At 43.6% G+C, this 27,986-nt stretch overlaps 3 protein-coding genes across 6 annotated transcripts; 1 reads left to right on the top strand and 2 right to left on the bottom strand.

Moving 5' to 3' along the window:
* Window positions 1-144: 144 nt before the first annotated feature.
* On the bottom strand, window positions 145-3,801 carry calub (calumenin b). 3 transcript variants are annotated; one of them, XM_003967104.3, is made up of 7 exons: window positions 3,686-3,801; window positions 2,688-2,922; window positions 2,422-2,615; window positions 2,181-2,347; window positions 2,040-2,100; window positions 1,718-1,917; window positions 145-1,263 (listed from the first exon to the last, which is right to left on the bottom strand). In XM_003967104.3, the coding sequence occupies exons 2-7, from the start codon at window positions 2,906-2,908 to the stop codon at window positions 1,159-1,161; spliced, it is 948 nt and encodes a 315-aa protein (XP_003967153.1). In that variant the 5' UTR covers window positions 2,909-2,922; window positions 3,686-3,801; the 3' UTR covers window positions 145-1,158. The 3 variants fall into 3 exon arrangements, with proteins under 3 accessions (XP_003967153.1, XP_029698161.1, XP_029698160.1); XM_029842301.1 differs by lacking the exon at window positions 3,686-3,801 and adding an exon at window positions 3,529-3,635; XM_029842300.1 differs by lacking the exon at window positions 3,686-3,801 and adding an exon at window positions 3,472-3,490.
* Window positions 3,802-3,977: 176 nt separating this feature from the next.
* On the bottom strand, window positions 3,978-11,619 carry gtf3c6 (general transcription factor IIIC, polypeptide 6, alpha). Of its 2 annotated transcripts, none has more exons than XM_029842302.1 (6): window positions 11,437-11,619; window positions 5,863-5,943; window positions 5,714-5,777; window positions 4,885-4,929; window positions 4,678-4,776; window positions 3,978-4,509 (listed from the first exon to the last, which is right to left on the bottom strand). In XM_029842302.1, exons 2-6 carry the CDS (start codon window positions 5,893-5,895, stop codon window positions 4,400-4,402), a joined length of 351 nt encoding a protein of 116 aa, XP_029698162.1. In that variant the 5' UTR covers window positions 5,896-5,943; window positions 11,437-11,619; the 3' UTR covers window positions 3,978-4,399. The 2 variants fall into 2 exon arrangements, with proteins under 2 accessions (XP_029698162.1, XP_011605253.1); XM_011606951.2 differs by lacking the exon at window positions 11,437-11,619 and adding an exon at window positions 6,104-6,273.
* LOC101066118 (zinc finger homeobox protein 3-like) lies at window positions 10,483-27,498 on the top strand. The gene is made up of 11 exons (XM_011606950.2): window positions 10,483-11,075; window positions 13,320-15,003; window positions 15,087-15,625; window positions 15,710-15,923; window positions 16,541-16,648; window positions 16,744-16,874; window positions 17,029-17,139; window positions 18,633-18,792; window positions 18,941-23,607; window positions 23,732-24,376; window positions 24,507-27,498. Exons 2-11 carry the CDS (start codon window positions 13,356-13,358, stop codon window positions 24,621-24,623), a joined length of 8,340 nt encoding a protein of 2,779 aa, XP_011605252.2. The 5' UTR covers window positions 10,483-11,075; window positions 13,320-13,355; the 3' UTR covers window positions 24,624-27,498.
* The last annotated feature ends 488 nt before the right edge of the window (window positions 27,499-27,986 follow it).

Consider the following 27,986-nt stretch of genomic DNA (forward strand, 5'->3'; position numbering starts at 1 on the left):
AAACATCAGGAAGGAAACAGGAAACAGATTATCCTGGGAAAAAAGACAATAGAAACATCCTGACACTAACTCAGCAGAAGTTTGGTAATTACTACAGAATTTGTGGAGGGAAAAAAAATCTGTAAGTAGTACAATTACATACAATATTTTTCGTATTTGGTTTTTATTAAGACATTTTTCAACAAACCAAACATAACAGAAAAACTGGATCCGATTGTTAGAGTCCTCAGTTTGCTTACAAATGACTTGCATCAAGTCACGAGTTAAAGGGTGGTCACTGCAGTAAGCTTGTAAAAAAACACGATATAGGTATCTACAGTGGTTATAAACGGTGGTAGTGACGTCACAAATATATTTTCAAATTGCTTACAAAAAAAATGGAGATTATAGTTTGTCTTCCACGGATGTTAGTTCTGCTGAATCAACTGAAACAGCCTCATCGTGGAGACGGGAGAAGGCGCGCAGTACGTATGCACACAAACACACGTGCAAACGTGTCGGTGAGAAGGCAGTTGCAGCTTTGAGGGCAGACCGCCGACATCTAATTTGATCGTGATTGGGGGTGGGAGTACATGTTTACCTGGATGTCTCGAGGACCGGTGTGGCGAACAGCACGGTCTTACTGATGACGTTATTGCACCAAAACTCTTCATAATCACTGAAACACAGTTATTCATACACCCCCAGCTGTAGTGTATTGAAATCATGAAAGCTAACGTATGCAGTGTGGATTACATTAGGCAGACAGAGAAGAACAAATTCTACGGGCTAGACATTAGCTTTACTCTTCATGTAATATAGCCAGAGGAGTAAATTTGTTCCATCGCAGTTCACTAACATTTCGTAACATGAACCTGTCCAGAAATACAAAAATGACAACATTGTTCTTCGCTTGACCCGAAAGAGGGAAAACGTGGCGTGTGGAAGCGACGTAAGGCTGGTGATGTATATCTGAACCTTAAACACAGTGACAAACTGGCCAAGCATGTACGCTTTAGAATGCTAACGCGTGAACCAAAGGATATGTTCGAAAAAACAAATACAATAAATTATTGTCCAATTTGATTGAACAAGTTCGTTTCATTTCAAAATACTCCACCCGCTGGAGGGATAAGATGGTATGAAAGATGAACAGTGTCTTTAGGGACAGGTGGATGTTTAAAACTCGTCGTGTTGACTGAGAGCTTCTCCAAAGTTGGTCACCTGGCTACCCACAAACAAGTCGTACTTGTCCACGATCTCTTCTTTGGTCAAACGGTTATCCTGAAAAAAGGAAAACAAACATCCGTCAGGACACAGATTATTAATTTAGCGGTTATGAACACAAGCCTGATAGGATTGTTTATTCTGCCAATAATAAATCAACATCAGATGTTAAGCTGGTATATTTGTGTGCGAGTCGTTGATAAGACTTGTTATTTCTTCTTTGGTCGTCCTGTTGACAGAATAATCTGATGAATATAAGTTTGATGATATTAAATATACAAGAGGAAGACATGGAGAGGTACACCCAATTATTTCTCTTTACCTGGCTGAGTCTGTTAGCATAGTAAAACACACACAAAGTTTGTCAGTACTTTGGCCCTGAAGTTGAATCACTTAAGCCAACTTACACGTGTAATGTAGCCTTGGGAATGTGTTAACACAATGATCATGTAACAGTAAACTCATATCATCCAGGTTTTTTTGTTAAATGTTAAAGCTCTAAAGTCCGTACTTTGTCTGTATCTGATTCATAGACCAAGTGTTTGGCCTCTGCCTCAGCGTGGTCGTAGTCATTGGGCAGGATCCAGTCTCTGGTCTCGTCCTTGTCCATCTTCCCATCTTTGTTTTTGTCTCGGAATTCGGTAAACTGCTCCCTCTCTGTCTTCACCCACTCAGGTTCTCTTGCGTCGCCCTCCTGGTTGTACATGTCACCTAACACAGGGGGAGATCTGTTGCTGAAGTGTTTGACAATAACACAGATGCTATATATTTAGATATTATCTCAGTAAGTACAACGGATGGTGCTTATAAAAAGAAAGCCTATAGGATCTCACCAATGTATTCATCTAAATCAATTAACCCATCTCCGTTCTTGTCAATGTCTTCCATAGTTTCCTGCAGGAGGAAAAGGAGCAGTCAAAGAAGTGATAAAAAATGTTTCTGGAAGAGGGATTTCATCACATTGTGCCACTCACCAGCACAACAATATCTTTCATGTGGTCATATTCCTCTGGGTGGAGAAAAGCTGTAAACTCCTCCTTGTTTGCTTTCATATCGCTGTCAAGGTCTGCCATTTTGAATCTCCTCTCATCACGAGCCATCATCTGCTTGTAGCTGTAGCCATCTTCAGGGTCAGAGTCATCTGCAGCGAGAAGTTAGAATATAAGGACAGAATAAGGACAGTATATCACCCTCTTCATGCACAGACAGGCATACCCATAATGTATCCATATGTAGCTTTCTTGTACTCCTCCCATGACACCACTCCATCTTCATCGAGGTCATGGCTCTTCCACTGGCGATCCACGTCGTCGTAGATCCACTTTTTCTGAGCGTGCTTGATCCACTTCTTCATCTCCTCGACTGTAACATATCCATCCTTATCCTCATCTATTCGTTCCACCAACATCCTGTTGAGGAAAGTGATCAGATTTTAGCAGCTATTGCAATCACAGATGTAAATAATGTCAGCGACACGTTACCTGAGCCTCTCCTTGCTTTCCTCAGGGGTGAGCTGGTCAAAAGTTTTGGCCTCCTCTTGTCCCAGAAAAGCTTCGTGGTCGTAGTCGAAGTTCTCGGCATCGTCGTGTTCCAGGTTGCTGAGTGGGTCCTCGTGGTGAACACGGTCCTTCTTCTCGGTGGGTTTGCTGGTGGCATAAACCACACAGAGGGCAAAGCACATAACTAGTGGCCGCAGCTCCATCCTGTAAACAAGCACTGTTCCGATAAAAGGAAAAAACCAAAGATGATACTGTTAATACTCAGTAAGGACAGTCAGGTTTAACCCACCAGTGCTGTATTCAATTTAACAACCTTCTCACACATACTTCAGCTATGTGGTACAATGACAGGCTAATCTGCTTCAGCTGATGCAACATCTGGGATTTTGTTGTAAAAATGAGGAAAAACACCAACAGGAAAATTCCCATGCAAAAATTTAGACTTAGAGATGAGATAACATATGATGGATATGTGCAGCCACAACTAAATCTGTCAAGATGTTTTAGATTTCAGTCATTTTGGATGCAGTTCACATTAAACAAAATAAATGTGAAACTTGAGTAATACTACTGATAAAAGTAAAAGACACTGTCAACGAGGATATAGAGGGTTTATATATAATTAATTGTTAGTATCTTTAAAGATTTACCTTAATTTTGCATGTTTTATCGTATCTGGACAGTTTTTATATAGTCTTTCAGTCGCGCACTGAAAAACAAAACTTTCTATCTTCGTCATATTGTGTTAGTTTTATGATATAAGTACCGTTATTATCCGCAGTCAGCGTTGAAGACCAACATTAGACAGGCTAACGTAGCGTACCGTTAGTTTGAAATGACACCTTCCAGAAAAAATCCACTTGTTCATTTAAAAGGCACAATGAACCCCGCGCTTGAGAAACGCTTAACACTAGTCGTTCGACAAAATAATCAACGCTTATTCGCAAATTAAAAATCCAAATTTACTCAGAACAACTCACCGGCGTCCTCGGGGAAGTTCTTCGAAGCGGATAGAGACCCTCCCCCCGGAAACACACCCTTACACTTCCTGTGGCAGGAACCAACGGACCAATCAGGAGCCTGAACTGCGAGTGCGATGTCGCTCGCTGATTGGTCCACTTCAGAGGGACAGCGGTGATTGGATTGGCCGAGACCCGCCACGTCCTCAAAGTCAACAAAAGTTGCCTCTCTCAATCATAACAGAAGCAGTCAGTGTGCCGAACAAAAGCAACAGTGTTTTCCCCACGTAACTGGGGCAACAAGTCAACAAACTGCGGTTCAATTGTTTTTATTACAGCGCACATATTAATTCTGATAGTTTTTCTCTGTAGCAATTATATACATATATATAAAACACATGAAAAGATGACTCCAAAAGTGCTTTAAGCGAACCCTTAAACAAAAACAGGCATGCGAAAAACCAAAGTTATTACTAATCAATTTTTAAAAAAAATATTCTAAGAATTCAAATAACAGGGTATTTACTGATAACTTTGCTACTCAGTATAAACATTAAGCAATTTCCTGTCTATAGTTATAAAATCATCCTTATATATACATACACACAACAGGAAACCAACTTAAAATTCACTATTCATTTTCATTTCACACTATTATACCTTTCAAAGCCCTACAATTGCAAATGAACACATTTATTCTGTACCCATAGTTCAAGCTAAAGAAAAGCATCTGTTTCAGTCTTGAAAATCTGTCACACTTGTATGGTCTTCTGATTCTCCCTGTTTGTCTCTTTCTTCTTGGCTGGGACAGGATGCGCAGTCCAGGTCATCACAATCCCCACTTCCTGATGAACCGACACACAAAACATTTTTAAGTCTGTGGAGTGCAAAGTTGGTCTTCCGTCAAGAAGCTTGTTCAGTGTGATGGGCACACTGCATTAAATCTAACAATGTCAGATTTAGATGTCAAATTTAGAAGTGATCATAGTGGGTGAATAGCTGTTCTGGCTGACCTTCGCTTGTTTCACATTCCTTTTTTTCTGTGAGGAAGATTCGTTGCATCATCAGTTTTTTCACAGTGTGGCATGTGTACTTGAGCTCCGGAACATGATCTTGATTTTCCATAAAGAACGTATAAGGGTGTAAAGCAAACAGAACAACAGAATGTTTAAATACGTATGCCTGTAAATGAACATACTTAAGGCTATAAAGGACTTTACCTTTCTTTTGACCTTCCTCGAACAACACACATGTTCCTAAAGCATCTGTGGATTGTCAGATAATCAATGTTAGTATCTTTTTTCCAGAATTCATTGAAGACTCATTTCTGGATCATGTGTTTTTTAGTTTCTTTAAAGGTGCATTAAGCATGACTATTTTAATCCTGTCTACTGGGAAGTATGAGTTATGACAGATGACTCTTAAGTTAGTGTCTCGTTTTCTTAAACGCTTTATTCCTTTCGGGGTCACGGGGAAGGCGCACCCAAGGATGAATCACAGGGCGCTATGTAAGCATTTGTGGGTTGGGTACCTTGCTTAAAGGTACCTTGGCAGTGCTCTGAAGGTGTTTGTCTGCACTGGGTCTTTAACAGCCCATTTCCCAGCAGAGCTGCTACCGCCACCACCAACCTTTAAGTTACCGGTATTGGCAATGTAAAAATGCTGTTGAATGACGCCCTGCATTCTGACAAATGTAGGTGTCTAACAAGGATGTTAATGTTTTTATTCAGAGTATACAGAGTATAGAGGGTTATGATGAACCATTCTAAATACAAAACAAGTATGCAATGTATATGATGGGTAAAATGGCAATTCATTATGTCATAATTATGCTGTCAGAGTTAGCAAGAAAGAAAAAATTAATCGCTGAAATGTAAATTAATGTCTAAATGGGTGTTGGGTACAGAAAGACAATACTTTCTAGGGGACGGGGTGTCGATGGCCATATTTTTTGAACAAAATAACAATGTCGAGTACAGTAGGTGGCGCTGTGCATCTATTTTGCGAATAGTCAATAAACCCAGAGAAGAAGATACTGCATTTTTTTACCTTCATATTCGCCAGCAAACACATATTGTCCGACCTGCATCATCGGTTTCTCGCTAGCGATATCCTTGGAACATAAATACGAATTAAGATGAGTAAGAAGTGCCGTGAAACAAATTACATTTATGTTGACAGTAACATCGGAAACTCACGAGAATCTTGCATGAACCGCCGCACTTGGTCATAAAGTCACTGTTGATAATTCCAGAGAGCTCCACCACCACAAGCTGCTCCTAGAAACACATATCAAAATTCTAGATCTATTTCTTAAAGGGTACATAGGTTGAACATAACGGTTGACTATAGAAGTGCACGACTCCTGACAGTAAACCATGTGCTAACGTTAGCGACAGATAAGGCTATTGTATAAACGTTAGTGTAAAATAGTATTACCTCCTCCTCCCATTCATCTTCCATGGCGAGAATTCAGGAACACACAAAAGGCTCGATATCAAGATAAAATAGTTTCTATGTAGTATTGTATGCTAAAAATGTTTGTGTTATTTTTACACGATACGTCCAACCTACTTCCGCGAATCTACGGTATCCGTGAAGGTTTATACTTTCTGGTAATAGCATGCGTGTAGTTACAGCCTCTGACCATGTAGGAGCGCTGTTGCACAGTTTTACCTTTTACCGGCCTCACAAAACGCATCTGATGTGAACTGGAAATGAAGGGAAATGAATAACAGTTCTATCTCTCCTTCCATTTATCCGTCTATCTGCATTGATTGGATCTAAATATTGGCTACCTGTAGGCTCACTCATCTACATCTAACATTAATGTTATTAATGTTCTCCTGCAGGAGGCCATAGCTGAGGTGATGAGATGAGTCGAGATGAGGTGATACACTTTATTGATCCCCAAGGGGAAATTCATCTGTCAAAGCTAGGAAGAAGTAACAAAATCTAAAATAAGCACCTGCTTTAAATGTAGCCAAATGCAGACAGGAACACATTCACAATTGAGGCTATGGGAGAAACACCACCGAGTAATCAAATTGCACGATGATGAAAAAATATACAAAGCACAAGAAGCCATCACAAAGCTTAGTGTATGGCGTATTTTTCTCTCTTTTTTTCAATTATTGCTTTTCCAAGACTGAAGTTAATATAACAGACAGTTTTACAATGTCTGTGTAAGGCACGGTTGCTGGAATAAAACATTGGGTCAGATATATTTAAGGCAAATATTTACCTTGAGATTTGTTGTTCTAAAATAAGTAGAGTATATACCTACAGTATAGCTGTATTTTAGGGAATTTCAACAGCTTTGTGCATGTTGCAGGTTCTAAAAAACATTTCAGGTAATTCTTTATGGGTTACCTATTAATCATGCTTTTTAAGCATATGATATTTTTGAAAATCCATTTGAATTTCGCTGCATTTTCTCTACAAGAAAATCAGTAAATCTGCAGGCAAAAAGTCAGCTTTGAATTTCAATGGATCCTTGCATTAATCCTAACCCATTTAAATTTTATCCATAAAATGAAAAAAAATTCTAGTAAAACTCTTGGAGGCTGTGGAGGTGAACACAGATGCTTTAATGTTTTTGTTGGTCAGCTGTCAGAATTGTTCATCTGTTGTTGATAACAGCAAAGACTAGATTCCAGGTTTAATTCCTCTGGTTTCTTGCGCTCAACCGATTTACGTTGGAAACCGCAGCTTCCCTGCCGGTATCGGGGTTAGAAGGAAAGTACGCATTTCAATTGTGCATCTTTTAGAATGATATTTATTGAGAATACATTGAAAAATATTGTCTCTTTCATTGGTGGACATTCCGGGACTTCAAATCCAGTGGTGTAAAGGTATGATCAATCTTGGCTTGAGAAAATTCAACTGGATTTCATTTAGGTTTTTCAAAAACACTTTAGCTTGAAAGAGTCTCTTGGATAAGATGTGAAATGGCTTTGAAAACTAAAAGAAGTCCAGATAAATTTTCTTAATCTAAAACTTCTTTTCAACCGGGATGACTGAGAACAGTTATTGACCCGATATGAACAGCTGTATGCATACATGCGGAGCAGGTTGATGCTGAAATGAGACTCGCACTTGAAGGTAAAAACCATTTTTTGAATCAGAATCAGACAAAACCAAATTAAAGGGGGTGCATATCCCCCATGTGGCTTCTCCCTCCCCATTTCTGGCCTATCATTTATCTCTGGACCATGGTGGGGTTGTCATGTCGACCAGCCCACAAGTTACTATGACAACGGCTCAAGGGGAAGCACTTGCTAGGGAGGTTATTGCCTCCTTGGGGATGTAGGAAAGAAGGGGGAATGTGAGCAGAGACAAAGATAGAAGGACTCATAGACACCAGAAAGGCTTCAATGAAGACAGAGGTCAAGTTGGAGTATGTTGGCCCTGGAAGAGTACTTTAGTGCATGTGGTTTACTATAAAGGCCAGTTTACATAAGAAAAAAAACAATGCATGAAGAAACTATGTGAATAACAGTTGACTGTTTGAAGGATAGAATGCAGTATACAAAGTTTTCTCCCTCTTGGACAAGACCTCAGCTTCCCTTGTACATGATATATTACACTTTCCCTCAGTGCGGAACCCTGGGGCAGAAAGGGGCGGAGGCAAGACAGGGAGTGACATTAAGGACCCTCCAAGGTGTCAGATGGGTCCCCAGCTTCCCCCACATTTTGTCATATAAATGTCATGAAGACAAGTTTAGAGTTGGTTAGACTTTGGGTCTATTTCTGCCTGGGGGGGTGGGGGTACCACAGTGGTTAATTGCCCCATTAACACTGATGGGGTAAATTGGTGGAAGGGCTAACTATATATGTATTACAGTGAAAACAACAACCCCTGGCATACACCTCAGGGCACGGAACGCATGGTGTGTTTTACAGTGCGGCCTGTGCATCTGACTCAGTGTAATTGTGTGTGTGTGTGTGTGTGTGTGTGTGTGTGTGTGTGTGTGTTTGCTCCCAAATTAAAGCTTTAATGGTTGTAATTGATTACAATTCTATATTTATCACTACAGCAATTAACGCAAAACATATATAAATGTTTTGTCATTGTCTATTGTATTCTATTCTAGTCTGTGTTGTTTGCAATATGTTTCTTCTCTATATTTATGTCAAAACTGTGCAATCTGTACATTAACTTTGAATGATGGACGCAAAACATTTCCTCCATATCACTTGTGCAGATGTTCTACGGCAGCTCTATGGTCCATATATCAAATTATAAAAATCCAATATAGATAATAAGTTCAAATGATATTAAGAAGTGTAATATTGTACCACAGGGTTGTGATTTACACCTGTGATGAAATTTAAATATTTCTTTGAAAACAATAAATAAGTGATGACAATTTTTTTGTGCTTTTTCATGAGTGCAGCACTGGATATATAATGATCACACACACACACACACACACACACCCTCTTTGCATTGCTGACTAATGTTAATATTATATGAGCATTTACACTTATTGTCTTTTGATCGTAAACCTGCAGAAAGCCTCTGAAAAGAGAAGTAGCCTGATTTATGGTTGTGATAAGATGCAGTCTTGCTGGCATGTGCCAGGCGGACAAATCACTCTCGATGTTTTCACGTCGTAAAATCATTATTGGGTGTTCTACAAACGTACAGGCCAAATCATGTGGCACTTAATTCATTGGCCAGTAGGTGCACCATTGCATTAATGTAATAAAACCAAACCAAGATAAGGCAAAATCAAAATGTCAGTGCTCTCAAAACCCAACATAACGAAATGTCATTAATATTCATGTTCAGATATAGTGCAGCTATTTCACGCAACACTGGGCTGATTGTAACCCTACAGTTTATGCTGAAAGCCTGACCCTTTCTATCTCCTCTGTATTATGAGTTTCTATAACATTTTTTCTGTAATATTGCCCCCTTTCACCCCGCTCATATTTGTGTTTATGCGATTCTAAAATGAGGATGAGGTCAGCTGTCACAATCACCACATTTTAAAAAGTAAGATAGTGTTTGATATTGTGAATAAATGCAGCTTTTACCTTTTATATATGGAAGATCGACAGATTGGAACCTCCGGCGTGAAATTCACTATCTATTATCATAACAATAGCGTCGAGTGGCGAGGATGGGACAGCCGGAGCAGAATCAAACTAAAGGTCTAAAGCTCTCCGATAACAGAATGTGAAATGGACACGACAATTCGGGTTTTTTTTATAATGCTGGAGAACCACTTTTAACTCGGGAAGGAATCTCCGAAAGTCTTCAGAAATCTGGAGCAGATGTAAGAAAATCTCAGATAATATTTAGGCGTCATTATAAGAGGCATTTTTCTTCTATTCGTTCCAAAAAATTTGGATTTCGGTAACATCATACAAACACTCTTCTGAAATCACGTGTGTGTTTGTGTGTGTGTGTGTGTGTTTTAACAGTGTAAGGCAAATATTTCATGCCAAAAATGCCTGTTTTGAAAAAGAAAAAATAGCTAATCGAATAAATAAACAACTATGGTAATTTAAGACACATTGCGTCGAATATTAAATTAAATGTCAATATTGTTAAAACAATACTTTAAAAAACTAACATAAAAAATCCTCTAGGCCTTTAGCGTGATGTTTAGTCTTTTCTATAGATCACCATGACATCTGTCGCGTTTGTGGCCGAATATCCCGCATTTCAATATTATGGCATAATAACGGTGCAGATTTTTGCTTTGTATTTGTAAAATTGCTTGTCTTTCTTTTTCGGGATTTTCAAAAAAACGTTTCTGTAAAAACAGTTTTCTCTAAACGTACATTTTAAGAGAAGGTGGTTTGCTGAATACTGATCTAAAATGTTTTAGGGCGGGTTTTTCCGCCTCATATCAAATAAAATACCACATTTTAGTTTTTATTTTTCGCAGTAAGTCAGCCTGCTCCTCCTCGTCTTGTCTTCGTCTCCAGTAGCCTCTCCTCCTCCTCCCTCTCTCCTCCCACCTCCCTCCCTCTCTCTCTCTCTCTCTCGCGGAATCCTATTGATCCAAACGGGCTAATTAGCGGTGTCTGCGCAATTACGCACATGCGCACTAGGGGTAATCTCAGCCATTTTTGAAGGAAACTAATTAGCAGGAATAAAGAGCCAAGTGTTTTTCCCCCCACAGTGATCAGAACTCATTCTACCTCTGGAGCTGGCACAAACCCCTCCGTCCCCCCATCTTCTGTTTACTACAGCCTATATGTAGCTTTAATTACACTGTTGTTTGGTAACAACTCGGACCCCGCTGCTCTCTCTCCCCGTTTTTCCCCCTCCTGGCTCCGTAAAAAACGCAGATGATCATTCATAAGGAATGAGTGGGCTCTCAATACGGTTGTTTTCCGGACTACTACACATTCAGCGTACGGAGCTTTGTACCAGAGCCTCTGCAGAAATGTAAGTCCGCCGTTTGTTTACGATATTGCGGGAAACTGGGAGGAAGCGACCTCGGCTTCGGGGAGGTGAGGGTGTTTAGTCAGTACAGCCTGGTATTCGCAGAAATCGAGCTTTTGTTGATCTGCTTGTCCATCGGATCACCTGTTACTGGATAACCAACGCGATCACTCTTAGTTTGGTTAGATCGCGGGTGTTGAGCGGTCCGATCGGCTGTAAACAAAGGCTGAAAGTAGGGGGGCTTAATTCTGGTCAGCGGACTGACAACACAGAACAGGGAGTGAACTTCAAGTCGCTGCCTGTTCGGTATTCTCTAACAACAGCCCCAGTATGCCCCCCCTCCCCAAATAACAGGGTCCTTTACCTTGGCAGCGGTGTGTGTTTCGGCGATCCTGGTATGTTTGAAAAGGTTATTTCTCCAGTTGGCTCCAGTGCGTCCAGCTAAAGCCAAGACGGAAAACAATCCAAAACATTTTTAAAGTGTCGCTACACAACTCTCCTCTGTCCCTGTTCTCACACCCATGACTCTCTCCTTTCTCTCTGTTTCTACACACGCACACGCGCGCGCACTCACACACACCTGCAGTGTCCACACCAACAAAGATATCATGTGTGTTTGTAAACCCGAGCAGCCCCATGCATGTCAGTTAGTGTGTATGTGCTCTTAACTGGCATTATCAGAAGGAATTTGCAGAGAACAACAGGATGTACACACATTCACACACACACACACACACACACGCACACACACACACACACACACACACACTGTTAAAAGATGGTTTCCCGCACTTCTGATCGATAGAGAGCCAGGAATGTTTATATAAATAGTTACATTGCTGATAGACCTGGGTTATTGATTGCAGTGTAAATGAAAATCTTTATCAGATTAGAGACTGTTCTCAGCTGCTGGCAGGCAGGCAGGCAGGCAGGCTCGGCCCCACGGCGCAATCTGACGGGACGGTGGGGACAGCTGCAGTGGGCAAGGGTCTATGGCCTGTGACATAAACACAGTACATTAAAGCACTATCACAGTGCCGATATGAGCCATATATCTTTAAGTTGCAGAGAAGGGGGGTTGGCGAGAGGAGTCGCAGGCAGAAAGAGGGTGTTTGAGGAGGAGGAGGGGGCTGGCTGGTTGAAGGTGAAAGGGTACATTAAGGTCTGTCCTTGATTAAAAAAGGTCAGTAATGAGACTGGGATGCACACGGGGTAACAGAGATGTATCCGTCTCATCTGACATTCATGTGTCAGTCAGAAACAAGGGGGGATGCTCCATTACATTTTTTTTTTATAAGTGTTTGCTGTAAAACTTAAAAATAGCTCCCCCAATCCATTTTTAAAATGTTTTTATTGAAATACTTACCCCACAAAACCAATGTATGTACTATGCTAATATACAGGTTTATTTATGTACTATGCTAATATACAGGTTTATGTATTATGGTGTTACTACAAGATATAGAACATTTTGGTTTATTTTTAAGTACTCCCCCAGTAATTTTTCCCATTAATCTGATGTTCATTTGTATAGATGCAATTTATGTTACACAAGTGTTATTATCCCTAACATGAACAGATGAGAACGTAAACATTTTTGCTTAATGTGTTAGTAATGATTAATTAAATGTTTCATCTGCATACATAAACGGCTCACATAATTGTTTTTGTTGTGTAGGCAAATAAATAAGATTATGAAAGTGCCCATTTAATCAGATCCAACCCCTGTTTTTGCATGATGTGTTATAAATGGCTAATGCTAAACAAAGAGCCAGTTTCCTCACAATAATATCTGTGCTTTTATGCAACAACAAACAATACTGTTAAACAAACAGTGGCTGTTAAATGCACACTTTCATCTGCTCTTCTCTTTGGGTCACAATTTAGTGAAAGCCCTTTAGCTTTGAAACATTCGGTTCTTTATTTAATCCCATCCCCTGAGGAATATTATAGACCTCCTGCGTAGCCTTTACCCGCATTCCTCCACCTAGTTTAGCGCTCATGCTATTGATTTTCCCATTAAGGGCTAACGCTAACCCCTGAGTAACCAGCCTTTGTATTGCGGTTTGTGAAGGCAGTATTGAACAGATGCTATCCAGGGACTGTAATCAATGGCCTCCACTGTTATGCAATACTATTTACATGACTCATTTATTTTATTTTCTGTCCCTTTTTTCTCCTTTCTCCCTTCTCACTCTCTCTGTCATCTTCTTTCTCCTGTTCTTTTTCTGTATCTGACACCCACAGGTGGGGTGGTAATGTGTGGCAGCTGTAGCCTCTGGTATGGACAGCGGTGAGGGAGGAGGAGGGGATGGAGGGGGAGGAGAGGAAAGAGATGCTGACCTCAGTCCCCAGGCTTTATCTCTTCCTCTCCTGACCCCGGCGGTCGTTCCTGAGCAGGGGTCATCCTCTCACACCTCAGCTATGGCCCCTGCCAAAGAGCTCCTGACCCTGCTCCAGCAGCGGGAGGAGGGTGCAGAGGGGGCCCAGGCTGGAGAAGAGAGCCGGGGAGGTGAGCAGAAAGAGGAAGGCCGACATTCGCAGGAGAATGGAGTGTGTGTAAAACAGGGGATAAAGAAAGAGTCCGCGGAGTGTTGTTTGTCAAAGCAAATGAAGGAAAATGGGGAGGTGTGTGTAGGTGCGGGAGAGGTGTCAGTTACAGGGGGCCTCTCGGCAGCCCTTAGTAGCAAAGAGGAGGAGGCCATCTCAAACCAAAGCCAAACCAAATCCAAATGTTCTTTATTACCTCAACAGAGCCAGCACAGCTCTTCTTCCAGCACTGCAAGGGCCAGTGGCACACTCAACAGCAAAATAGCCGCCTCTCCAAAGCCCTCCCCCACTCCCTCCATCTCTCCAAAGCCCTTCGCTCTTCTTTCCACCTCTCCAAAGCACTTCACTTGTCCGTCATCCTCTTCTGCCCTGCCGAGCGAGATAGAGGCAAAAGACATTAAGGCAGATCAGGACTGGATTTCTGGGTTTCCTCAGAGCTTTAAATCCCAGCAGTCTACTCTGGCTTTTCCACTGGCAGGTGCGAGGCCTGCCAGTGCACCTGCTGAGGATGATGGGCCGGCAGGGGTTCCTCACTCTTCCATTTTAAATGAAGATGGTGCCAAAGCTCCAGAACCAAATGACAGCCAGCTAGACACAGAGGTGAATGATGAAAGAGACAAAGAAGGAGAACAGAAAGACGCTGTCCTTAAAAACCTCAACCAAGACCTCTCGCCCAATTCGCTGACCAGTCACATGACCATAATGCACTCGCGCAATTCCTGCAAGACTCTGAAATGTCCCAAGTGTAACTGGCACTATAAGTCTCAGCATACACTGCAAGCCCACATGAAAGAGAAGCATCCAGAGACGGGTGGCCAGTGTGTGTGCGGCGCCTCCGGGGGGAAGTGCGTCTGTGGCGGTGCAACACGAGATGCGTGTGGATACTGTAGTTCGGGAAAACCCCACCCTCGCTTGGCCAGAGGAGAAACCTACGCTTGTGGTTATAAACCCTATCGCTGTGAGGTGTGTGACTATGCTACCTCTTCGAAAGGCAACCTCAGCATACACATGCAGTCAGACAAACACCTGAATAATGTTCAGAATGGAGGACACTTGAACGGTCACATGCACTCTTCTCATGTTACCAACAATAGCAGCTCTTCCAACGGCCACGCCGCGGAAGAGCCGGCGTACAAGCTCCCGCTCGCGATTCTCCCACCTACCACTCAGCCCGCCAAGCTCACGCCGCCTGCGCACTCCCACTCTCAAGGCAAGCGGTGGAGGTGTGATGTGTGCGACTACGAGACCAGCATTGCTCGCAACTTGCGCATACACACCACCAGCGAGAAACACACGCATAACATGCTCCGACTCCAGAGGGGCTACTACCTGTCCCAGTGCCGGAGCCTGACCCCACAGCTTAAACACCTACAAAACGCAGGTGAGTGTCCCATCACATCTGTTCAGACATAAAAATGAAAAAGGTGCCTTTTGTCTTAGCGTGTCCTTTGTTTTTCCTGTTAGGCGCTGAGCTTTCCCTGAAAATGAGACTGACCAGTCAACAAGCCACAGAACAGCCAGTCGCGCTCGGCTCGGCGCTGACTCCCTCGCCCTCTCCCTCTCCTTCTCCCCCTCCTGCCCTGTGCCTGTCCCCCACTTCACCCCTCTCCCAGGGTGTGTTTCAATGCCTTGTCTGTTCCTGCTTTTCATCCGACAGCTTAGAGTCTGTGGAGCAGCACCTGAACGCCCCTCGCTCTCTGCCCCAGTCTGAGTGGTGCTCCCTGGTTGCCGGTGGCTGCCACTGTAAGCTCTGTGGCTACACCACCCCGCTGAGGGCTAACTTTTCCCTGCACTGCCAGACTGACAGACACCGGACCCGGTACCAGCTTGCAGCTCACGTCCAAGAGGGAGGAGATAGAGGTCAGGAAGGTGCTGCCCTGATTGCCAAAGGCAATCCGGTCCAGCTGAGATGCAACCTGTGTGACTATGTGACCAGCAGTCTGGAGAAGATGAGAGGGCATTCCCTTGGCTCGCACCATGAGGCCAGTACTCGGGTTTACAGAGTGAGTACTATTTCAGAATCAATCTTTATGACACTGCCATTATATTTGAATTGCATCTAAATGTTTTTTGCTCCCTTCTGTTAGTTCCTGCAGCAGTATGATGGTGAAGTTGATGGAGGTTCTTGGCTGTTCCATTGTCTGCTATGCAACCACTCCTCTTCTTCTAAGCTTCAACTACTGAAACACAGTCAAACCCCAACCCATCAGCAGAGGGAAGGGCTGCTACAGCTGCAGCCAATGGGCGGAGAGGAACTGGCGGCCATTTTTACCATCAGGAAAAGCTCCGATGGTGACACAGGTGAAAAAAAAATAAAATTAACTGTCAGGGTGCTCCTTGCATGTGTACACATGACATTGGGGGAATAAAAACAGGAGGAAATGAGTAATGGCTGTTGCTGCCATATTGATCAAGTAAATTGACTGGTCAATGCACAGCCTTGTTATATCTCCAATAATGCCTGACAACAACTAACTAGCACCTGCTAATCAATGAGCCAGGACAAATCCCCTGGAAAAGAATGGAGAAGATGGAGGATGGTCATTAGCCTGCCTTCTGTTCAAGAAGAAACGCTGATTGTTAACTGTGTCAGGGGGTGATGGCAGAGCCCCTCAAACATATAACACAACACGTCCTGGTCGGGACGTGTGTCCCGTGTCAGTGCACGGATTAAGACTTATTGAGGTGAACTGATGAGTTGTAAGTCCATATTACTTCGACTCCACCTCTGAGGAGAGTCTAATGGAGAATCAATACTTGATCAATAGCAGATGAAGGCAAGCAGGACAAATTAACTCTTTTTGTGAAGGATGGAATGTAGAGGGGAAATATAGAGTGTTGTTCTAATAGCCTATGATAACAAATTGCGCGCAGCGCGACATTTGTATAACACAATAGTTTGTCTTGTCTCCTTACAGATGAGCTCAGTGAGGATATGGAAACTTCCAATGAAACTACCACGGATCCTTCAGACACAACCAAAGACTCATGTGACGTGGGGGTGAAACAGATTTCCGAGGAGAGAGGTATGGCTTCTTCTATGGGAAGAGTGAGTCCACCCATTCTGTAATTAAGTAGAGAAAAATACAACACACTCATTTATCTACATTTTCACTTAAAGAAGAAACTAAGGGGGAGAACAGAGAGAATGAGGGATCGTTGCCCCCCATTAAGCGCCCATCCTCTGGATGGACGGAAATGGAACATTCAAGCAAACGCCCCAGAATACACCAGCAAAATGAGAACCAGCAGGTGAGCAGTCCACACAGACCGTGTTAGTCTAAAGATGTTCAATTATCAATAAATGTAGGTAGGTCTAATTTCAAAGAACTCACCCTTGCACACCTGCACTTTGAACTGAAACTTTATTAAGCATCAACCTCTTCTTTCCTCTCTTCTCCCGTAGACTGTCCAGTGCCCTTTGTGCCAGGTCAAAGTCCCATTCATTCACTTTCAACAGCATCTCACACATGTGCACAGTGTTGCACAGGACTGTGTAGACAAGCTCATCAGCACCGTAAGTGTATGCATGTGTGGATTTGTTGTTTGCATTCATCAAAAGAAAAAGAGGAGAGAAGGCAAAGCAATGGGGGATGGGGGAGAGTGAAATGTAGGGAGACAATTCCATTAAGAAGGCACCAGAGAGAAAGGCAGTGCTTTTTTTAATGCATGTTTAAGTAGCTCCCTGCTATCATCTTTGATGCAGTCGTGCATTCTGTGTGTATGTGTACACGGAGTGGAAGAGAGAGGGTTTGACTGAGTGAGTGAGGGAAAAGGCAGTCTTTCTATAATGCATGTTTAAGTAGCCCTCTATTACCAGAAGTGCAGTCAAGCTAAAAAGGGGCCCCCGTGCTTTTTACTGTGTCTCTCCAACTAACAAAGACTGGTCATCTATCCACATCACCATCCTCCATCTCCCTGGCCCGTATGCTAAGTGGCCTTTGTCTCTTGTGCTCTTCGCCTCCACTTGACTGACTGCTTTTCACCCTTTCTCCCCTATGCTGTCGTCCTCTCTCCCCCCCAGCTACTCCTATCATTCCTATTCAACCATCTCTCTCTCTCTCTCTCTCTCTTTCAGCCCCTCCCATTTTGTCTCTCCCAAGCTCATTCTCAATTTCTTATGCGTTACCCCTCCCTTCCTCTCTCTAAAGCAGTTTTTTTTGTTCATTGTCCCATACTTCCTCCCTCCCTCACCCTGCTCCCTCTTTCATATTCTGCACCTCTTACCCCCCCACAATCATCCTCCCTCCTTCCCTTCTTACCCCTCCCTCACTCTCTCTGATAGTAATTGAGGTTCATTAATTCAGACTGAGGTGATGATGGCCATTATGTACCTTGCTTTCCAATTACGCTCTCTAGATTAAGCCTGACCTTCAGTTTTCTCTGCAGTGTGTGTGTGTGTGTGTGTGTCTCCGTGTGTGTGTGTGTTCCACACTCTCTTATGAAGCTGTTACTCAGAAAAAAAACTCTTGTCATGTAAATCTCATCTTTAGCTGTCCGTCCTTTCCTAAGGGTAGCTAGCTGCTCACATAGATAAAGTATTTGCTGTGAGTGCTTGAAGCAGTGGAGACGGAGATTTTCTATATGAAGAATGATTTTAAATAAATTCATTATTCAGCTCGGCAAAGTTTTATTAAACCCTTGAGGCATGTTGGAGGGTGTTGGAGCTGAGGGGCAGGTCCACATTTCTCAACCATATACATTTTCCATAAAATTGATATGCCGCCTTCTCTGTACTGTGCAGACAGGTACAAAATGTAACTATACACTTACAAATTCACTATTTAATGTTTTATGTTATAAGGACGGGGGTGCAGGCACTGTATGTTAATATATTTGTTGATACATTATCATTTGAATTTTATTACTATGTTTTATTCAGAATGTGGGCTGAAGAAAATATTGTCAATATCGTTCATCTGAATATGTTAAAACAACACCGGGAGTTATGCAATGAAAGGTTTAAAAAGACTTAGGCTTAAGACTGATTTTCTTATTTTGTGGCTCCAGGTCAAGCTTTCGATGGAACCTCAGCCCCAGCTGCAGACGGAACCACAAACTGAGCTGAACGCCGATGACACACAGAAAACTAAAAACACCCAGAATAGCGATGCAGATTGTTCCCATGTTGCTGACCCTGCTGCTTCTGTTGATGCACAGAAAAACAATGGTTGGTATATAATTCATGATAAAACTGAATTCATGCTCATTAATGGTCCAAAACACTCAACAGTTTCTTGTCCTTTGACAGCAGCATCTCAAATATTATTTGAAAATAACTTTTAATTGACCATTGTGAAATCTTTTGCCTTTTTAAGGGGTCGAGTCAGTGGAAAACACTGAAGCAGAAGTAACTGCGCCCAAAGATGTCACAGCTCTACTCACCCCTCCCTTGGAAGACAGCACCACTCACCCTTCCAACGGCAAACTGGCTCCCCAATCCCTAACACAAATTCCCCCCTCTTCTCCTCCCACCTCTCCACCCAGCGATCACCCTCCCCTGTCCGATCACCATGGTTACCGGTTCCGTTGCAGCAGGTGCAGCCTGGCGTTCCCTACTCAGGAGAAACTCCAGCTGCACTGGCAGTACCATGCCATGAGAGCGGCGACAGAGTGCCCCCTCTGTTCCAGACAATGCCGCAGCCAGGAGGCCCTGCAGAGACATATGCAGAACACACACTCACAGTTGGACACCACACAGGGGCAGAATACCATGTTGCCAGCCAACACTGCGCAACACATGGAACACAACCAGAGTCCAGTTCAACAGGATTTTAGTTTATCACCTCAACTGGGGCAGGAGGCAGGAGAGAGTGAGGATGAGGAGATAGAGGAAGAGGCCCTCGACATGGAGGGAAAAGAGCCGAAAGATATTCAAGTCAAAGATCGGGATGTGGTCGATGAAAGAGCTGAGGAGTTTTCAAGTGAACAAGAGAAAGGGCCACAGGAGGACGTACCAGAACCCAGTTTCAGTCCGCTAGTCAAAAAGAGCTCTAACCCTGCAATGGACCGCTTTCTTGACCCAGCCAGGCCTTATAAGTGTCACGTATGCTCTGAATCTTTTACTCAGAAAACCATTCTCCTCGTTCACTATAACTCTGTGTCCCACCTTCACAGAGCCAGACGTGCTCTCCAGGACTCTAACACAGGTGTTGCTGTGACCGAAACGCCCCGAGGTCCTGATCCTAGACCTTATCGTTGCCAGCTGTGTGGAGTTGGTTACAGCCAGAGCTCCACATTGGACATACACCTTCGCTCTGTCCTTCACCAGACTAGAGCTCGTGCTGCCCAGAACTCAGGTTCACAAACCCCAACATCTTGTGCAGCCGCTCCAGTATCATTCCCCAGCACAGCCACACAGTCAGTTATTGCAAAAGAAGAACCATCCAAGACCTTTCCTTTAATAAAGAAGCCAGATGTAGTGAGCTCTTCAGCCTCTACACATTTGGGTGTAGCAACCGAGGCCCAGACTACCCTTCCTAACTCAATTGAACGGTCTGCTAACCAGCAGACTAAAAAAAGAGTGGCAGATCTTGTAGCATCAAGGAACCAGCTAATGCTATTACAACAGCAGCAGTTAGCACAGGCTCAGCTGCAGCAAACCACATTGCTTCAGTCACAGCTGCTACAACATTTTCCTTTGGGTCAGGAGACTCTTCTAAAACAACATTTCTCCTTGATACCAGACACCATGCTTTCTCTGCAGCAGCAGCTTCTTCTGCCCTTTTACCTGTCAGGAGACATGAAGATTAACCCAGAGTTAGCATTTAAAAGTCATGAACTTAGCCAGTTGTTATCTGCCATGTCCATCCCAAAAGAACAACTTAAGGCAGCAACAGAAAGTGAGTCTCAGCCTCCAATGGACAAGAAAACAGCCCAGGAAGCAGGGTCCACTTCAATTATGAGTGAGCCAAAAGATCACATTCAAAGTGAACCCAAAACTGAAGCAGGAACCAGCAAATCGATCAAACTGGTTCAAGAAGAGAGCTTTGCTAGTCTTGAAGAAAAAGAGGACGTTTCTATGCCTGCTGTTCAAACAGAAAGTCAGAAAGAGGCAAGCTCCTCACTTAAACTTGGATTGCAGTGTCCTCCTCCCAGAGTTCCTTTTGCTCCTGTGAACGGGGAACCTTTAAGAGCACTGTTGCAGAGTTATGGCTATGAGCTGGCATTGCAGTACATACAAAATAGACACAGAAACCAACAGGAGATATCATCACATTTGATAAACAACAGTGCACACAAACAGGAATCCGCTTACGTAAACAAGACTGAGGTGTCCTCAGAGAAGGGGACAGATGACTTCAGTAAACTGGAGGATGGGAAGACGGGAGACTGTATGAATAATGAAGATGTTGAGGAGGAAAAGCAGAAGGGAGACAAAGAATCTGTGAACAAAAAAGAATGCTGTGAAAGAGGTGAAAGATGTTTGGACTGTGGAAAGTTGTTTTCAGATGCCTTGATTTTAAAAAGCCACAAGGAGTATATCCACAGGACACTGTTTCCCACTGCTGCACTTGAGAGGTTTTCCAGGGAATACAGACTGCAGTATGACCAGATGTACCCGCTCACTGAGCGTCGAGCTGCAGACGGTTCAGCCGTCTCTCCCCACGCTACAGCCAAAACCTCAACGTCCGATTCAGAAGCGGCGCCTGAAACTGTGACACCACAAGTTAAAATTCGCACATCCTCACCCGTCCCTTCAGTTTCTGACCCCATGAACAAAACATGCACTTCAACTACGTCGGCCCCTACGTCTTCTCCGCCATGTCAGAGCTTTTCTGAGCATGAGGTGTCCACGTTGAGCACGTCCACAGACGCTTCTCAGCCCCCACCTTCCGCTCAATCCATACCTGTTACGCTACCCAAAATACCAATGCTTTCACTTCCCCTTCCCCAGCTTCCTATACCCCCGTTGACCATAACTAAGCTGCCCCTGCCGACCCTTCCTTTTCCCATGGAACTACCCCTCCTCCCTCCAGTTGTGATGCCATCGGTGGCTCTTCAGCCTCAACCCTGGTTAGACTCAAGTGTGAACCCTGAACTGGCAAAACTCTACCAATCTCAGTTTAATCCATCTTTACTTGGGAAACAGCCACAACTTAGTCCAGCTTTGCTGACACAGCAATCCCAACTCAGCCCCGCTTTGCAAGCACAGCCCCCACAGCTCAGCCCTGTGCTGTTAGGCCAGTCGTCCCAAACCAGCCCCATTCAGACGGGACAGACCGTCAACACAACAATACAACAGGGTAAAAGAACCCGGACACGCATTTCCGAGGAACAACTGACTATTCTGAGGAAACACTTTGATATTAACAGCCTGCCCAGTGATGATGAAATCGGCAAGATGTCCGCCCTGTCTGGTCTGCCTCATAAAGTTGTCAAACACTGGTTCCGCAACACTCTGTTTAAAGAGAGGCAGAGAGACAAGGATTCCCCATACAATTTTAATAACCCTCCAACTATTGCACTTGAAGACACCAGCGAGGAGGTAGCACAGGACCAGCCAATGACACTTTCCCCGTGTTCACTTTCCCCAGGCCTACCAGCCAACAACTCACCACTCTCCCAGGCTTCCGACCACCAGAAAGGGGAGCCCCATCGAGGACGACGCTCCTCTCGAACACGATTCACTGAGAAGCAGCTGGAAACCCTTCAAGGGGTGTTTGAGGCTACTCCCTATCCCAGAGAAGAAGAATACGACAGGCTATCAGCTCTCTTGTCCCTCCCTAATAGAATCATTGTTGTGTGGTTCCAAAATGCTAGACAGAGGGCCCGCAAAAATCAAGACAGAGGGAATGAAGATGGATCGGAAGGCAAGAACAGTCACAGACGGAGCAATGACTGCGTCAAGAATAACGATGAAGAGGAGAGCAGTTGCGATCATGAAGGACACGGTGAAGCTCAAAATGAAAATTCAATGGATCTGACCTACGAGTACTATACAAATCCCGAATCCCCTGCTTGCAATTCTTCTTCTGGCTTTATAGAAAGCGAGTATCCAACAGTCAAAGATGAACCAGTAGCTCTTACTAGAAAGCAAGAAGATATAGATATCCCTCCTCTGACCAACAAGAGCCCAGGTCTTGTTCAAATTCAAAATGAAAATACAGATGCTGAGACGCACCATGTGCAAGGAGTTCAAGCTGTGAAAAGGGAACGTTCTTCACCTCCTGACCCCGGCAAAGAAGAAATAAGCCTTTCAGAAAGATGCCAACCCTGCTCTTCTTCCTCATCACAAAAAACTGTTGCCAGCAGTTTGTCCGTAAGTCATTCCGGCCAGGGACGTAATACTCCTTGTGAGCAAGCTATTAAAAAGCCTGCAGACACGATGCCTTCCATCCTCGCTGCCCCTGAGTCTGAAACGCGCCACTCTGAGCTGCCTGATGCTGCTACAGGTTCGTCTTCTGAAACACAGCCAAAAAAAACGTTTCAAACCCAGGCTCAGTTCCAGTGCAGTCTCTGCCCAGTATCCTTGCCAACATTCCAGCTGTGGCAGGAGCACCATACCAGGCATGTTCTAGCAGCTCAGACACAGGTCCAGTTTCTCCACTCTGGCTTTACAGACCGAACCCTCCCTTATATGATGCTTCACCCCAACCACCCCCTGATGGCCAGCCAAATGCTTTCAGGTGCTATGTCTCAGATGCACCCCAATCCCACCCATCCCATGATATCTCACCTAAACAGTATCCAGATAAAGAACACAATGCCCGATCACTCCAACACCTCCCTAAACTGCCTCACTCAAGGTTCTATGACTTCCCTAAAGCAGAATCCAAAGCATTTATCAGACAGTGGTTTCGATGGCCAAAGGGGAAATAGAGACGTCGAAGAAGAGCACAGAAGAGATAAGCGTCAAAGAACTACTATCACTCCAGAACAGCTGGAAGTGTTGTATCAGCGTTACAGCATAGATTCTAACCCCACCAGAGGAGTCCTGGAAAGCATTGCTCGTGATGTTGGCCTCACAAGAAGAGTGGTTCAGGTATTTTTAATTGTATGAACATCTACAGTATTATGTGTTCAACAGAGATCAGAAGTGTCCAAAATGTACCTACTTACATTTGGGGCACTGATTTGTTTACTTTAATTTTTTTTTTTTCCCGCAGGTTTGGTTTCAGAACACACGAGCCCGAGAGCGAAAAGGACAGTTTCGGTCAACAGGGCCAGGATCTTGTTTCAGTTTGGGTTTCAACCACCTGCGCTGCCCATTCTGTAGGGCTCTGTTTAAGGTAAAGAGTGCTCTGGATGCCCATATGAGGTCACGACACTGGGCCGAGGCTGAAAGAGCAGGCTACACCTTGTCAATTTGTAATGGATCCAATGGGCAGACTGGCTTGGCATCCATCACAGACAGACCGGGTCCATCCATCTCGTCCAACCCTGTCGCCAACCACAGCTATGTCAGCAGCAACAAAGAGATACTGGCGAAACCATCTGTGGCCTCCTTATCTCTGACCACCGAGCTGAACTCGGAGGAGGAGGATTACGATGAAGAGGATTGCGAGGAGCTCCCGTGTGAGGATGGTCCGAGCATGGCTTACCAAGCTTCCGGTTCTGGGGATCCGAGCTCAAACTGGGGTGAGACACAGACATTGCAGCAGCATCACCATCAGCAGCAGCGCCAAAGGACACAGATGAGCCACTTTCAGGTACTCCAGCTGCGAGACTTCTACAGAAACCACCGTACCCCGAACCGACATGAGTGTGAGGCTCTGGGTCAGAAGTTGGGACTGCCTCACCGTGTGGTCCAGGTAAAAATTTAAGTGACAAGTAAATGTTTAATCTACATTCTTTGAAAGAGTTATTTAGTGTCATCCCACTCAGAAATGGTAACATGTTTTAATAACCACGGTGAACATTTCTTACAACTGGATTTTGCAGGTGTGGTTCCAGAATGCGAGAGCCAAGGAGAAGAGGGCCAAGGGCCTAAGCTCTGACTCTGCAGATAGGGAGCAAGCTGAGCTTTCTGCAGGAGCCGGAGAAAGAGACAGAGCTTAGAGAGGCAGAAGATGGTCCCTTTGCTTCCTTCTACAACATCCCCCTCCTAAAAATCCACATGCACCTGCTCAAACCATTACCCTGTCCACTCTGCTGCACCCATAACCTGAACGCCCCAAAGATGCAGAGCCACAGTGGCCCAAAGACAAACTCTCTTAACCGAAGTCTGGAAAGAGCCCAAACCAAGTTCTGTGTATCAGAGCTTCCCTCTTTTCATACTGTTCCATAACTCTCTTTCCTGCCCTGTTCTTTGTTGCTGAAATGAGCTCATCTCCTCCTTCTGATACATGACTACACCCAAACACCACCTTGACAAAAACCAACCTGATGCCACAGAGGCCAAAGAGCATTTTCCAAGTGTGTGACCTCACTGCCCCGCTAGGCCTGCAGTCTACCTCTCGGTCTGCACGACAGACTCAACGTGGGCCCTCCGCCAGACAGACCTTCACGACTAGCTGTGTAGCGCCTAGAGCCAGCCTGTAAGAGGTTGGAGAAAAAAAAACTGTCAAAGAGATTTTAGTGTAAATAGAGAGCTCCAAAAGATAAACTTGAAAGAAAACAACAACAACAAAGCAGTTAACAGTGGAAGAAGATGATTATGGAAAAAGAAACCCTGAAGAATATCCTTGGCGGAGACAAAGATATTCGAATAGAGCTTTTGTAAAGACTGACTCAGATTCCAAAGCTCGTAACCAAAATTTTCCATGTCTGTGGATTTCGTTTCAACGTGTTTGTTTTCACTGACAGACTGCAGAGCTTGATGTCTGTATGGTGAATGGGTGTGATCTGCAGTCGGTAAGCAGAGTACCGATAGAGCGATAACACGCAGCTTCACCCTCCACAAGCCAATGATGAGTCTTCTGTTGTACTTCTGTTGTAGATTTTTTTTTCCTTTAGTGGATAACAGCCCAAATAGCACAGAACCGAAAGTCCAGTTTGTCTTGTTCTGGCAAACTATTTTTTTATAGCACTCAACCATTATACTGTATATGAAAACTTTAACCAAACTCAAATTTACATTGTGTGTGTGTTTAGTAATAGTTTCTTAATATAAATCTTACGGATTGAGATAAACTGTCTTGCTTCGATATTATAGTGTCATGATTCCTAAAAAAAGAACAAAAAAAATTATGACAGCTTTGATATGTTCAGGCGAGGTGACTTACTGCCTTTCTGTTCGATTTGAATATACCAATGGCTGACCAATGTTATGTGATTAATGTAAAGCTTTCTATGCTCAGGTCAACAGCTCAACATGGCTCTGGTTCCAATGTGATCTTCAGTCAGACCTTTTCCTGTTTCTGAAACAGGAAAGGCACCTTGGACTAAGTATTAGGAGATACCTGAAGAGGCATCTCTGCATTTCAAAGATCTGAGCTTTTCACATCTGAGTAATAGATTGTTACAAAAACCTTATTGAAACTAAAGTGTTTAATGGTGTGAGGGGTAAATGTACAGTATTTAGCTTTTGTATGGTTGACTCAAGACTTCATTGGATGACTGAGACGTAGCTCCCGTTTCTGCATAGATGGCGGAGCTATTGTGCAACCCTGAGGAAAAAAAACAAACTTTGGATGTTATTGATGTTATTTTTGTACACTTAATTTATTTTCCCCTCTCTCCCTCCCTACTCCTCCTCTTTTGCTCTTACCTTTACTCCTGAGTTCATTTTCCACCAGTGCTTATTCTAACTGTAATAATGATATAACAATAATAGCAAAACAATAATTAATGCTTTAAGACAAAAATCCAAAGACATGATAATACTTTAACCATATGACCTACAAAAATAAGCGCTACTGTTTACTTGACGATGTATTGCTGTTTTTAAAAAGGAAGGAGTCCCTATATCTAAGCTACTGTTTTCTGCCTCTCGTAAGCACACTGGAGACTGTAACCAAAACCCCAAACTAGAGCCATGGCAGTCTGTAATATAGCGGTTAAAGAGTTTTACTTCTCCTGAGAAATGTTGCAGTTTATTTTTATTTTTATTTTTTTTTACCATAGTGTTGAACTTCAGTCCTTAAGGATGTCCAGTTTGCTGCTAATGTACTGTAGTTTCTAATGATACTGTAGAAAGATGCATGCTCTGATCGCTTTACCACTAGGCTTTAATGACTACAAACTGTAATGATACCTGTGATGCTGTTGATAAACCGCTCCTCTCTGAAATTTCTTGAAAACAAATGGCTATGTGGGGCTCAATTCCATCATTTAGTCCCCCCCCCATCGTTATTTATCACAGTTCGGTAGATAAAAAGTGGATTTTGTGTGGGGCATTCACTTCTGAGTACTCATGGAGATTCTGCATAGCTGCGTGAAGGATTTCAGCCCCAAACCTTCCGGTGGTACGCTGTCATTCTGTATTTTAATGTCTCCGCTCCGTTTGTCCAGCTCAAGTCCGACTGACAACGCAGCCGACCCTCCAAAGGATGTGGACTAACTCCGTCACGTTTTCTTCTTAAACTAACCAATGTTTACGACAATACCAATGAGCTTTCTTCCGTACAAAAATGCGCATTCCAAATACCACAAAGGTTTTTTTTGTACGCTGATAATTTTCCATTTTATTTCTCACGTTCTCTTTAACTTGGTGACTGTACGGTGTACATACTGGGGTCCTCGATGCTGAAGGGACTCTGTTATCCTTACTGTAGGTAAAACTATTGCTTTCTTTTTTATTTTTCTGGATATGTTGTTGCCATAGTGATGACCAAAAAGATACCTGTGATGTGCACCTGTCCTTACGTCCTGCTCCAGTGGTTTAGTGTGTCTTATACTCTGCCTCCCCCCCCAGTCTTCCCCTACTGGTGTGTGTTTCCCCTGCCCCCCCTCCCCGTACTCCACTGAGCTAAATAAAGTCTGCTTTGGTGCATGCGCTGGTCTCATCCCTTTAGTACACCTGTGAGAAGCCATTTTGTGAACACCGCGGTATGCGAAGGTGGCCGCCTGCTATGTTTTTTATATTCCAGATTGGATATTTATGCAGTGTGAATCTAGCTGGAAGGCTTTTGATGTACAACTGTGTGTGTATAAGAAGGCAAGTGTGTGGAAGGTGCCTGGTGAATAGAGCCGTGACCTCTGGGGTCACTTCATTAATTACATCTGTGACATTCAGCCAGATGAGTTTCCTTTGTGACTAAATGATATGATGAATATTAACGACCCCAGATGAATTACACTGCTGCTTCTGCTGCTGCTCCTGATGATAATGTGTTTTATGACTCCGGGAGAGCGGGGAGGAAAATTGCACACTGCAGCACATTTCGAACGTGCGGAATTTCAAATGCAACATTTCAAAACCCAAAGCGTAGGTTAGATGAGCAGATTTATATATTTTTACCATTTATTTTCTTGAGTAAA

The sequence above is a fragment of the Takifugu rubripes genome, chromosome 9 (genome assembly GCF_901000725.2).
Source record: "Takifugu rubripes chromosome 9, fTakRub1.2, whole genome shotgun sequence".
NCBI lineage: Eukaryota > Metazoa > Chordata > Actinopteri > Tetraodontiformes > Tetraodontidae > Takifugu > Takifugu rubripes.